The 13,381-nt window shown below is 34.0% G+C and overlaps 1 protein-coding gene across 1 annotated transcript; it reads right to left on the bottom strand.

The window, feature by feature from the left end:
- Nucleotides 1-1,910: 1,910 nt before the first annotated feature.
- Nucleotides 1,911-13,018, bottom strand: LOC130230277 (transcription factor Sp5). The gene is made up of 2 exons (XM_056459226.1): nucleotides 12,830-13,018; nucleotides 1,911-2,762 (listed from the first exon to the last, which is right to left on the bottom strand). The coding sequence occupies exons 1-2, from the start codon at nucleotides 13,016-13,018 to the stop codon at nucleotides 1,911-1,913; spliced, it is 1,041 nt and encodes a 346-aa protein (XP_056315201.1).
- Nucleotides 13,019-13,381: the final 363 nt, after the last annotated feature.

The raw sequence follows: 13,381 nt of genomic DNA, 5'->3' as shown, positions 1-13,381 counted from the left end.
GGTAACCATTGACTTCCATTGGAAAAACAAATAAATGCAAGTCAATGTTTTCAGCATTTTTCAAAATATCTTCTTCTGTGTTCAACAAAAATAAACTTAAACAGACTTATGGGTGAAGGGTGAGAGTAAATGAAGAAAAAAATTAACATATTTGGGTGAACTGTCCCTTTAAGTGAACAGTTTTTAAAAGAATCTTTGTGAATGTTCCAGTAATGTCAAAGCTTCCTCGTATAAACATAGATGCCAGAATGACCTTTATTTATTTATTTATTTATTTTACTTCTGATGATAACAAACCCCATCATTCATTGAGTGCTTACAGAAGTATTTAAGACTTCTGTTCCAGAGTTTTGTTGTTGTGATCCAGCATGGGAAACATTGTTCTTCCTCATCAAGAGCATCTTTATTTGTTAGACCAGGTGGTTTTAGGACAATTTTGATGAAAGGTGATGATCCACTTCAGATGAGATGGCAACTTGACCGCATCCGAAGGTGTTGGAAATAATCCAATGTTGGAACTTTAATCTGCTTTACTGAGATATTAGGCATAAATACTCTGAAAAACCAAAGGGTCTAAGGCAGGGTGCGAATTATACATTGACGATCAGTGTGTGTGTGTGTGGGGGTGTGTTAATTTTTCAACTTAATTTTTTTATAATCAACTTTTTGGTAATGTTGATGTTAGTTTGTGTAATACGTGCTTCAGTTAATCACATTTCTGTATTATTTAAACTAATTTAATTAATCTAAGTTATTAATAAAATGTTTTTATTAATAAAATCTAGTGTATTCAGACCTACAGTATCCTCTGATTAGCTATAAAAATCTAATTTGACGTTACTTTTAGGCTATATGTAGAAACAAACTGCTATTTGTGCAAACTACAATTCTGCTACGCTGTCTGTCGGTGGTCTGATCTGATCTAATAGTTTCAGACTGAATTATTTTTTTTTCTCACATAGACTGATTATGCATTCACAATCATATAAACTGTTATGGGGTGGTCAAATGTATACTTATATTATCTATTATTTTCATTTTTAATATTATCTTAAGATACAGATCAGAGCAAACTCTATTTCTCACTATTTAGAGGACTGACCCCCATACATGTTGTTTGGATGCCCTTCAAGGTGGATCAAGCATTAATTAGGGGGGTCAGTCCCCCCCAAACTCCCCTGTAATTCGCACTCTGGTCTAATGCAGTGCCATAGAAGACTTATTTCTGATTCCCCAAAGATTATTTCTTAAAATAATGCATATTTTTGAATTGTGAATTGTGATTTTTGCATTGTGGTTATCATTTTTTTCCAGAAATGTCAAAGGCACTTCACACAACCATATATATACCAAAAAAGTACATTTATTTTTTTAATTTTATATTTTTTTTATTTTAATTTTAATTTTAATCAACAGATTCCAAATTGTGTGTTTTCTGTTTATTTACGGTTGTGAATTGCATTATGGGACCTTAATCTCTGCTCTGTCAACTTTTGATGTTGAAAATGCAACTCTACAGTTTAACAAAATGACTTTTATTGGCATGTTAGTAGTTTGAAATAATATAAATGTATATTAAATAATATAGAGAGAAATAACTCAAATATAATAACTAAAATAACAGACAATAGACCTACTGGCAGTTTATTACACGGTTTTTGTTATGTAATATACAACACCAACCTAGAAAGTAGGCCTGTATCACTTTAAACTATTAAAAATGTTAATAAAAGTCCATTTTTATCAATTTTCAGGGTTAAAAGTTGTTGAAAGAAAGATCAAGATCCAATAATGCAATTCAAAAGCATAAATAAAAAGGGAAACAATAAAAACATGAATCACAGATCCTATTTTTTACAGCTCAGATGTCAACAAACTCTATCATCCATTAAATGCTTACAGAAGTATTTTTAAGATGTAAGAGTTTTATTGACGTGATCCAGCATGGGAAACAGCGCTCTTTTCTTCCTCAACAGGTGTGTCTTCAGGTGCTTGGCCAGGTGGTCACTGCGCATGAAGCGCTTGGAGCAGTCCGGGCAGGTGAATCGCTTCTCCCCGGTGTGTGTGCGCAGATGCCGCTGGAGCTCATCCGAGCGCGTGAAGCTTTTCCCGCAAAACATCCAGCTGCAGATGAAGGGTCGCTCCCCCGCGTGCCATCTCAGGTGCGCCTTCAGGTGAGACGTTTTGCCGTACACCTTCCCGCAGCCCGGTATGTGGCACGCGTGCTGCTTTCGCCTGCCCGGCGCGTCTGTGTTTTTCTGGCAATTAGGACACATGCATCTCCGGCATCTCCGGGACGTTGAGTTCAGAAGGATTTGGGACTGATAGTGGCCGAACTCCGGTTGACTCAAAACCCACCCACGTGTGAGCTGAAAATGCGCAGATGAATGATCGGCGGAGCTCCACCACTGGATGTCATCCCGTGCCAAATGTCTCTGCGCGTGCACGAGTCTGGTGTGCGTGGGTACGCAGGTTGAAATAGTGGTATATGAGGACGGGCAAGGCAACATCTTCAGCGGTGAAAAGTCAAAGTGTTCAGTCAGTGGCATATCATAATTTAAAGGAGACGAGAAGGAGGATTGGGTTGGATGAGTGGAGTCAGTACTTCTCCAGGGATGGAAGGGTTTATTTGGGGAAGCATATGGGATGTAGGACTCCATGGATCGGGATGTACGAGAGTGGCCAATGGGATTACAGGTGTCTTCCAGCAACATCAAGGGAGAAGATTTGATGGATTCTGGGGTTGAGTTTGGTGTCCGATCCTGAAATAAATCATAATCAATGCGAAAATGAATGTCTTATACTCTGTAAGGTGGTGATCTGCAACACAAAAACAGACTGTAAACTGGTAGGTTGGATGGTCAAATATGGGGAAGCACAACATTTAGGCTAACGTTTAACAAAACAACCCAGCATTTTTTAGAGTGTATTTTTAGTGCATTTAACTTTTGAATAATTTTAATCTATGAAAAATAATAACTAGTTATTTTAAGAACAGGTTTGTAACAAGTGGAGGGTGAAGACCTGATTGGCCTGTTTACCATTGCTAATGTCAGCAGCATGACCGGGCCCAGTTTTCCCAAAGTAATCCAGTGGGATTTTGGATCTAGGAAATGGATCAAATCTTGGAAATGGGTTTTTCAAAAGTAACAGAGAGATTTTGAATTAAGATCAGACCAGGTAATCCAATCTTACATTTGATTTGGATCAAACCTGTCCTTTGGGTTATTCAAAACTTTGAACTCAGATTGGGATCTATTTGATAAACAAAAGAGAATTATCCTGATCCCATCAGAAAAGTGGATTCAGTTGTGATTTTTTTAACCAAATAAATTGAAAAAAGTTGTATTTTTAAGTGAATAATCACAAACTTAATGGTTACTGCTGATATATAAATTCCTTCATATTTGAAGCCTATATGAAGCATGTCGCGTCTAATGAGATTTGGTAAACATCAACAAAACACCATCAAAGCAGTATTGTATTAGAACAAACTAAAAACTGTAAAATGTTTGTTGTATGCAGTGTTTCTGTTTCTTACCATTAAAGAGCACCTATTTTACCCCTTTTTCAAGATTTTTCAAGTCTTTTGTGTCTCCAGAATGTGTCTGTAAGGTTTCAGCTCAAAAAAACCCTCAGATTATTTATTATACCTTTCAGAACAATTCTCTGCCCTGAACACGTTGTAGCTGTTGCTGCATGTGCCGTTAATGCTGGTTCTCCCCGCCCACTGTTCCCACGTGACTGTCAAAGTGTGCCTCAATCCCCGTCAGATAAACAGCACAGTGACAGACATGAAGGAAGCAAGTCTCACGTAATGTTTGTGAGAAATACTACAGTAAAAAACTAGCCCAATGATGGTTATTATTTGATGTATTTGTTGTGGAGTTTCAGCGATGAGTCACACACTACGAAGTTCACGCACGCACAGCGGACACACACAGCATGCGCACGTTTAACTTTGCACTGTTTTTGCATGCAAATGTGACAGGATACACGTTAATATCCACTGCTGTGTGGATATCCAGCCTGATCTCACGAGAAAACGTAAGTATTTTACGTTTTGACAGTTTAGTGGCTAATTTGTACGAATTCGTACGAGTTCAGTCGTACGAAATTGTACGATTTTAAAAAGGAGGCGTGGCACCTAACCCCACCCCTAAACCCAACCGTCATTGGCGGATGAGCAAATCGTACTAAATTGTATGAATTAGATCGTACGAATTCGTTCGAATTAACCACTAAATCAAAAAGTTACGAATTGCCGTGAGATTGTGTTGGGATATCCGTTATGTTAATGTTCAAAATAAACCTGATTTAACGTCTACAAACCAGGATGGAAGCGTCTTCTTTTATAATTGTATTGACACGCGACTGTGGTGATGAAGTAAAGACGGTAAAATTGCTGTAATTCATTATAACCATGCACTGTTTTAAAAAACGTTTTAAACTTGTAAAACTCATTTTTGATCACATTTGATGATGATTGATGATCACAGCGAGCTGAACAGATCTTTTAATCCCAGCTGCTTTGTCGCCGTCCTGTCTTGTTGATATGATTATACACGTTACTAATGAGACATGTTAATACGCAGCTGTCAATCAATTCGGTGGGCAGGGAAACCGCACTCCTACGTCACGTTGTGGTGGGCCTCAAAATGGGAGGGATTTGGATCCTATTTTAACGTCAGGAAATTAAAGAAAATTAGCTTATTGTCTTCATATCACCCCAATATGACTGTGGACACACTATACATACACAGTTGTGTTCAAACAGCTTACAAAAGATGATTTTCATTATTGGTGCTCTTTAACACAAACAATGGTTGATTGTGGCCACTGGTATTTTGCCTACCTGTTGTTGTTTGCTAAGCCTGTAGGCTACACTGTTGGTTTCATTTGAGGCTCTGGTAAACAGGATTTGGTAATCCTGAAATTTGGTGTTTGGATCACAGTGATCCAACTCAATGTTCCTTTAAAAAACTGTCACAAAAGTAAAATAGATCGGTTAATACTGGATATTAAACATGGGATTTCCTAATCTGGACCAATTTGATGGTTTTTGGGCCCTGATGACCAATCAAATCAAAGTAGGTGTAGTTTTTTTCAACTTCAAAAAGTGTGAGGTATAAGATGTAAGGAGATAAATATTCCTTTATACACTACTTTTATGCAAAATATATAACACAACCAACAATATATAGTAGTTGGCCTATTGAAAAATCCGGAAAATGCCGAAAGAATCATTTTACATGATTCATTACTGAAACTGAATCTGACTAGACCAGAAATATTTAGAAACATTTAGCCGATTTGGATTCTTATATAGGCAAATTTTTTATCCTACTCTTCAAAATGATTTAAATTAATTACAAAATGAATTATTTGTGGGTTGTGCGGTGGCGCAGTGAGTAGGACTGTCGCCTCACAGCAAGAAGGTCGCTGGTTCGAGCCTCGGCTGGATCAGTTGGCATTTCTGTGTGGAGTTTGCATGTTCTCCCCTTGTTCATGTCCGGGTGCTCCATTTTCCCTACAAGTCTAAACACATGTGCTATAGGTGAATTTGGTAAGCTAAATTGTCCGTAGTGTATGTGTGTGAATGAGAGTGTATGGGTGTTTCCCAGTGATGGGTTGCAGCTGAAAGGGCATCCGCTGCGTAGAACATATGCTGGATAAGTTGGTGGTTCATTCCACTATGGCGACCTCTGATTAATAAAGGTACTAAGCCGAAATGTATGAATGAAAGCATTGTTTGTTTACTGTTGCTCTGATTCTTTAAAACATTCAATTCATACATTTAACTCCTTTAATAGCCTAAATAAATGACTAATATTAATAAAAAACCAACATTACAGCATCAATAAATTAATTCTAACTTCTACTTGATTTTTTTACTGAAACTGAACCTAACTAAATCAGAATTATTTAGAAACATTTAGCCAATTTTCGTTTTTTATTATAGGCATATTTTATTGTACTAATATTCAAATTAGTTTACGTTAATTACAAAAAGTCTTGTTTGTTTTAGCCTGAATAAATAACTAAAAATAATAAAAAAACAAACATTACAGCATCATTAAATTAATTCTAACTTCTAATTTTAACTTCAAAAAGTGTGTGGTAAGATGCATGGAGCTAAATATTTATTTTTTTCCATACTGTTTCATGAAAGATACGGCTATAACACAACCAACAATAATATAGTAGGCTAGTTGGCCTATTGAATGAATGAATTAGTAATTTTACTTGATTCTTTACTGAAAATGACCCTCAAAATATATTTAGAAACATTTAGCCAATTTTCGTTTTTATTATAGGCATGTTTTAATGTACTAATATTCAAAATAATTGACATTAACAACAAAAAGTCTTGTTTTTTTACTGTACTATTGCTCTATTTCTTTAATACTTTCAATTCATTAAAACCTTCCTATATTTAACTCATTTAAATAGCCTACACACTGTAAACAATTATATCAACAATTAATCATGACAGCATATGTTTTTAGTTCATTGTAACTTATTAATCTTATTAGTTAATCATGTTCTAACTTAATTTTATAAGTTATGCAAGCAGTTTTAAGTCAGTTTAACATAATATAAGTTCAATGGACTCATAAGGTTTATTTGATTCAGCTTAAAAATTTAGGACAACCAGGATATATTTTTTACAGTGTAGATAAATAATTAATAAAAAAAACAAATATTACAGCATCATTAAAATAACAACCATACAAAAATGTGTTCAGTAGGCTAGTTTGGCTCAAAGTTTAAACAGCTTTTAATAATTCGTCGCTTCAAATCCCGTCAAATCTAAGCAAAATACACCCGAAATTACAAGTTAGCAAAGTTCATGTCCGAGATTGGCTGGTCTTTACGCACCTGAAGGAAAGCCTGCAGTGGGTCATTGTGCATTACGTGGTCTGTCGATCCTTTAGTTCCCAAAGGAGAGTTAATTTGCGCCTCTTGAATCGCGAGAGAATGTTGGAGGAAAGTGAGCACACGGGCTTCATTTGACTGAGTTTGATCAGAACTGCAGCCAGTCAGAATGAAGAGTTGTGCCTTTGAAGATTACCGCTGTCCAATCATCAAAGCAGAACGAACAGCTCAAATCTGCCGAGTGTTTGGGGCTCAGATCATAAAAGAGTTGATTATTTTTTTATTTTTTTATTTATTTTTTTTTTATTAAACAGTAAATTATTACAGCATAATGACACATTAGGAACTATATAAGGAACATAAAAGATGCCAGGGGGATAAAACAGTAAAGAAGGGGAAAAAATACAATAAATTGAATAAGAGATACATATAACGTAAAGCTTAAAATAAAAATACAATATTAATAGTGTAAGTAAATCAAAACGAAGTATCGCTTTTTACAGGGGAATTTTAAATAGGGCATGACAAGATAATGTTTTCCTAGCCTTAGTGTTTCCTGAACCGGAAAGTGTTTCAAAGTATTGTTTCAGTTCTTTTATGAATACCTTAAAAAGTGGTTTATTATTGGAGAATTTGCATTTATGGATATGATATTTAGCAAGTAAAAGTAAAAGATTTATGAAGTAGAACATTTTATCTGTACTATTGTCTGTATCAATAAAACCAAATAATACATTTTCCCAAAGCAAAGAAAAATTGGAATATATAAACTCAATAACAAATTTGCAAAAGTTACCCCAAAATGTTTTTGTGTAGGAACAATACCAAAATAAATGTACAGTTGTTTCTTCTTTTAAATTACAGAAAGTGCACATTGTGTTAATATTCAATTTAAATCTTTTTAAATAGCTACTCACTGGGTAGAATCTGTGAATTAATTTAAAAGACACTTCTCTGACTTTGTTCACAATAAGATATTTGTGTGGCAAAAGCCAAACTTTTCTCCAGTTTGAAATATTTGTGAAATTGCTCCAGTAAGTAATAACATATGATTTTGCAACAACTTCTTTCTGAAACAAAATACGGATTGATTTGTTATTTGAGTTTGGAACAAGACAAGCTTTGCCCACTGTTGTTTCAAATGGATCACAGAGAGATGGTGTGATACATAGAGTTCTGTTCAAGCCTTTAAACAGTGTAATAATTCCTGCAGGAACAGCATCAAATACAATGGCAAATTCTTTTGGTGACACAGGAAAATTGAACTTCTGTAAGAACTCATAATATGATAGCAAAAAACCATTTTCATTAAAGAGATCATGAACTAAAATAATTTTTTTATCATACCAACTCTGAAGAAATAAGGATTTGTTTTTGTAGAGTATATTGCGGTTATTCCAAACAAAAAAAGAGTGTGGAGAAAAGTTGTGTTTATAGATAAGAGACCAAGCAAGAAGCATTTGCTTGTGAAATGCCGAGAGCTTTATGGGTAACTTCTCAATATTATAATGACACAGGGAGAGAAAGTTCAAGCCACCCAGCTTTGAAAAAATATAGTTAGGGATATAATTCCAAATCGATGTGGGGCACTTTAAAAATTGTTTCATCCAATTAACTTTAAAGGTGCAATTCAATGTATTAAAATCTAAAAAATTTAGTCCTCCATTTTCATAGGTGTTCATCACAACTGTTTTCTTAATGTAATGTGTACGATTTCTCCAAACAAAGTTAAATAATAACTTGTCTATTGTTTTACAAATTTTGTTTTCTAATTGTAAGACCAAAGCAGCATAGATTAATCTGGATAGACCTTCAGCTTTAGTAAGTAGCACTCTTCCATTTAAAGAGATATTTCTTTGAAGCCACTGATTAAGTTTTTTATGAGTTTTTTCTATAATTGGAGTAAAATTATCACTACAGCGTATGGATTCATTTTTGGTTATAACAATTCCTAAATAAACGACTTTTTCTTTAATCGGGATATTGCAAATAGAGGGAGCATCACAATCTTTCACAGATAATAATTCACATTTGGCAATATTCAGGTGTAAACCAGATGCTTCTGAAAATGTATTTATTACTCCTAAAGCTATGGCAACTTGATCACTATTTTTTAAAAAGAGAGTAGTGTCATCCGCTAACTGACTGACAATCACTTCCCTTTCTGCTATATTGATGCCTAAAAGATCACTTTGCTTAATATGATCTGCTAATAATTGTGCAGCCAGTAGAAATAAATAAGGAGAAATGGGACATCCTTGGCGTATGCCCCTTTTAACATCAAATCTAGTTGAAGTCCCATTTTTCAGTTTAATTGAGCTGTTAGCATTACTATAAAGAGTTTGAATTGCGTTACAAAAAAATGGACCAAACCCAAACCTTTTAAGACTGAGAAAAATAAAATTATGTTCAAGGGTATCAAAAGCTTTATAGAAGTCTAAAAATAATATATAACTTTTCTCAGAAATCAAGTGGGAGTAATCGAGAATGTCCAAAACTAGTCTGATATTGTTAGCAATATGTCTATTCTTCATAAATCCTGATTGAGTTTGATCAATAACTGAGTCTAATATATCTTTGAATCTTTCAGCAAGAATTGCTGCAAATATTTTATAATCATTATTTAATAGACATATTGGTCGCCAATTATCAATAAACAAGAGATCTTTATTTGACTTTGGGACAAGTGTGATAAGACCTTGATTCATAGTTGGTGGCAATTTGCTATTGGAAATACTCTCATTAAATACATGCAGTAAGAAAGGCGCCAAAAGAGTTGATTATTTTTAGGGGGTGATTTTGGGTAGTGATGAAGGAGGTGCAATTAATGAATTAATCCATCTTGATTAAGTGAGAGGATCAAAGAAATAATAAAAAGTGTATTTGTAACCGAAGATATAGGCAACATTTAAAACAGCAATTGTGGCTTATTTTTCCTTTGGATACTGCATAATTAAGTTAATAAGTTGCAGTTAAACATTAACCTATTGCAGTTAAACAATGCAAAGGTTACCACTTTACATTTTAAATTAAGTATACAAGTTCCAGGGATGAAGAAAATTGGATTTGAAACAAACAAAGAAACAAAAAAGAGACAAACAAACAAACAAACAAAGAAATATGCATACATAAAATTACTGCTTACCAAATTACTATAATAATTAATTATAATTAATGCTCTGCTTTTATATCTTTGTTTATCAAGTATAAACAGTTGTGAAATTAAATATAATGTACAAATATTAACATATAATATAAGTAATAATATACTTGGACCTTTTTAAAAATAAAATAGGAATAAATAAATATAACAAAAAAACTAAAACATAAAAAATTATGTAAATGATGCAATCATCCCCTCCATAAATATAAATATGACTAAACTTAAACTATAAAACAACTCATTTTGTTAATATAAATTAATATATAAAGCATGTTTTTTATTATTAAGCTGCCATTGTTTCTAACTTTCATTTAGTTTAATTTAACTCTAACATTATTTTAACCTCTTCAGACATGAATTATGTTCCAAGTACCTGAACAACGTAAACATATTTTCACAGTTCTTTAAGTATATAAACACCCTTTAAGTATATATTTGTCAATTTCTATGGACATCTGATCAGAACAGTTGTTCTTCCCGAACACCAACATAAAATACTATAAAAACATACATGATTGCTGGTATAATGATAAAATAAATTAACATTGTAACATTTTTACTTTAATTTTGAGGGTTTCGTTGTATAGATTGCACTTTGTTTATAACAAACTTTATCTTCATCTTCCTCATCACTCCACATAATGTCCACATCTGAGATATTTCCATCTGCTATAAGCACAAGAACTTCAAGTTCTGTATATTCTGCATATGAAATTGTTTCAGCAAAGAATTAGTACATCGATATAGTTTTATTTATATGAAAAAGTTCAATCTGCGTTACTTGAGATTTAATTTCAAGAACAGATTTTGAACTAATTTTCCATCCTAATAGACAGACATATTTGAAAAAATCCTGATCTAAAGCTTGCAATGTAATAAGTGCAATTCCTCTTTTTTTACATACAATCTATGAAATATTGCCAAAGATATCAATAAATCTGAACAAAAGCATTGTAAATGTGGCTTACGTCTGTGTGTGAAGTGATGCCATGCGGCTTTTCAGTATAGTTAATATTTTTCAAATTACAACATGTCGAGCCTTACCACCATTTGATGGGATGACAATCGTCCACTCTTATGGACTGCAGGCTTTAAATTAGATGAAATGCTCAGAAACCTCAAAAAACATGGGCTGACATAATTAAATTACAGCATTAAATTCTGAAAAGAGGTTCATATTTAACTAAACCACCAGTACGGACACTTTAGGGTCTAATATATAACTTTAAACTACCAGTATGGACACTTTAGGGGCTAATATATGACTTTAAACTACCAGTATGGACACTTTAGGGGCTAATATATAACTTTAAACTACCAGTATGGACACTTTAGGGGCTAATATATAACTTTAAACTAGCAGTATGGACACTTTAGGGTCTAATATATAACTTTAAACTACCAGTATGGACACTTTAGGGGCTAATATATAACTTTAAACTACCAGTATGGACACTTTAGGGGCTAATATATAACTTTAAACTACCAGTATGGACACTTTAGGGTCTAATATATAACTTTAAACTACCAGTATGGACACTTTAGGGGCTAATAAATAGCTTTAAACTACCCATATGGACACTTTAGGGGATAATATATAACTTTAAACTACCTATATGGACACTTTAGGGGCTAATATATAATTTTAAACTACCAGTATGGACACTTTAGGGTGTAATATATAACTTTAAACTACCTGTATGGACACTTTAGGGGATAATATATAACTTTAAACTATCCGTATGGACACTTTAGGGGATAATATATAATTTTAAACTACCAGTATGGACACTTTAGGGGCTAATATATAACTTTAAACTACCAGTATGGACACTTTAGGATCTAATATATAAATTTAAACTACCAGTATGGACACTTTAGGGGCTAATAAATAACTTTAAACTATCCATATGGACACTTTAGGGGATAATATATAACTTTAAACTATCCGTATGGACACTTTAGGGGATAATATATAATTTTAAACTACCAGTATGGACACTTTAGGGTGTAATATATAACTTTAAACTACCAGTATGGACACTTTAGGGTGTAATATATAACTTTAAACTACCTGTATGGACACTTTAGGGGATAATATATAACTTTAAACTACCAGTATGGACACTTTAGGGGCTAATAAATAACTTTAAACTAGCTGTATGGACACTTTAGGGTTCTAATATATAATTTTAAACTACCAGTATGGACACTTTAGGGGCTAATAAATAACTTTAAACTAGCTGTATGGACACTTTAGGGTTCTAATATATAATTTTAAACTACCAGTATGGACACTTTAGGGGCTAATATATAACTTTAATCCACCTGTATGGACACTTTAGGAGATAATATGACCTTACCGCAATTTGATGGGATGGCAATTGTCCACTCTTATGGACTGCAGGCTTTAAATTAGATGAAATGCACAGAAACCTCAAAAACATGGGCTGTTGTAATTAAATTAAAGCATTAAATTCACAACCATGCAATTCACAACTGTAAATAAACAGAAAACAATCCGGAAACTGTTAATTCACAGATATTTTTACAGTGTAGAACAAGTAAGCACACACACACAGAGACGCACGCACGCACGCACACACACACACACACACACACACGCACACACACAAGCAGGTTCATGACCCAACTTCAAACTCCTCCACAACTCTGCGCCAGAACTCTTGCTTTTAAAGACAAAACCAGGCTTCACCTCAAAGGTTCACCAAAGGAAACAAGAGAGAACGATCGCATTACTGGGGGAAACTTTTAAATTAAAGAGACCCGAGTTGGAGGGCCTTCGTGTAGGCCTGAGGGAACAATAGCTGCTTTCTGTCTCCGTTCGACTTCAAAGCTGTGTGCGGCGAAGGAACAGAGTTGTGCTTTGTTGTGGTAAAGCCACAGATGTTGCTGTAGTTGTAAGCTCTTCAAGAGGTTTTCAATGGGCTGAGCGTCCCACACGCTGATCCTCATCGCTCACAGGTCTCCATGCTGTGCTTTTTAAAGTGCTGTAACTTCATTCCACTGTAAAATTGGTGCAAATGTTAGTGTCAAACTTTAAAGTCAATGCTGAGAAATAAATTAAAAATACATGCTGCGTTCCAATTCACATACTTATAATAGTCCTAAAAGTATGTACTTTTTTGTGAAGGAAAAGTACATACTTTTGAGTGTGTAACAGAAGAGTATGCAAGCTTTGGACAAACTACTTCCTCGTTAACACAACGTTATGTTGCTTAGTTATGAGCCCTGTCAATCATCTCGACACATCATCCACATTTCGTTCATATTTAATTTCCTACCTTATTGGAGAAGCAGCAGCAGGATAATCTCCCA

This window comes from Danio aesculapii, chromosome 6, assembly GCF_903798145.1.
Source record: "Danio aesculapii chromosome 6, fDanAes4.1, whole genome shotgun sequence".
Classification (NCBI taxonomy): domain Eukaryota; kingdom Metazoa; phylum Chordata; class Actinopteri; order Cypriniformes; family Danionidae; genus Danio; species Danio aesculapii.
Note: the sequence above shows the minus strand (reverse complement) of the source record. Positions and strands in the feature narration are given on the sequence as shown.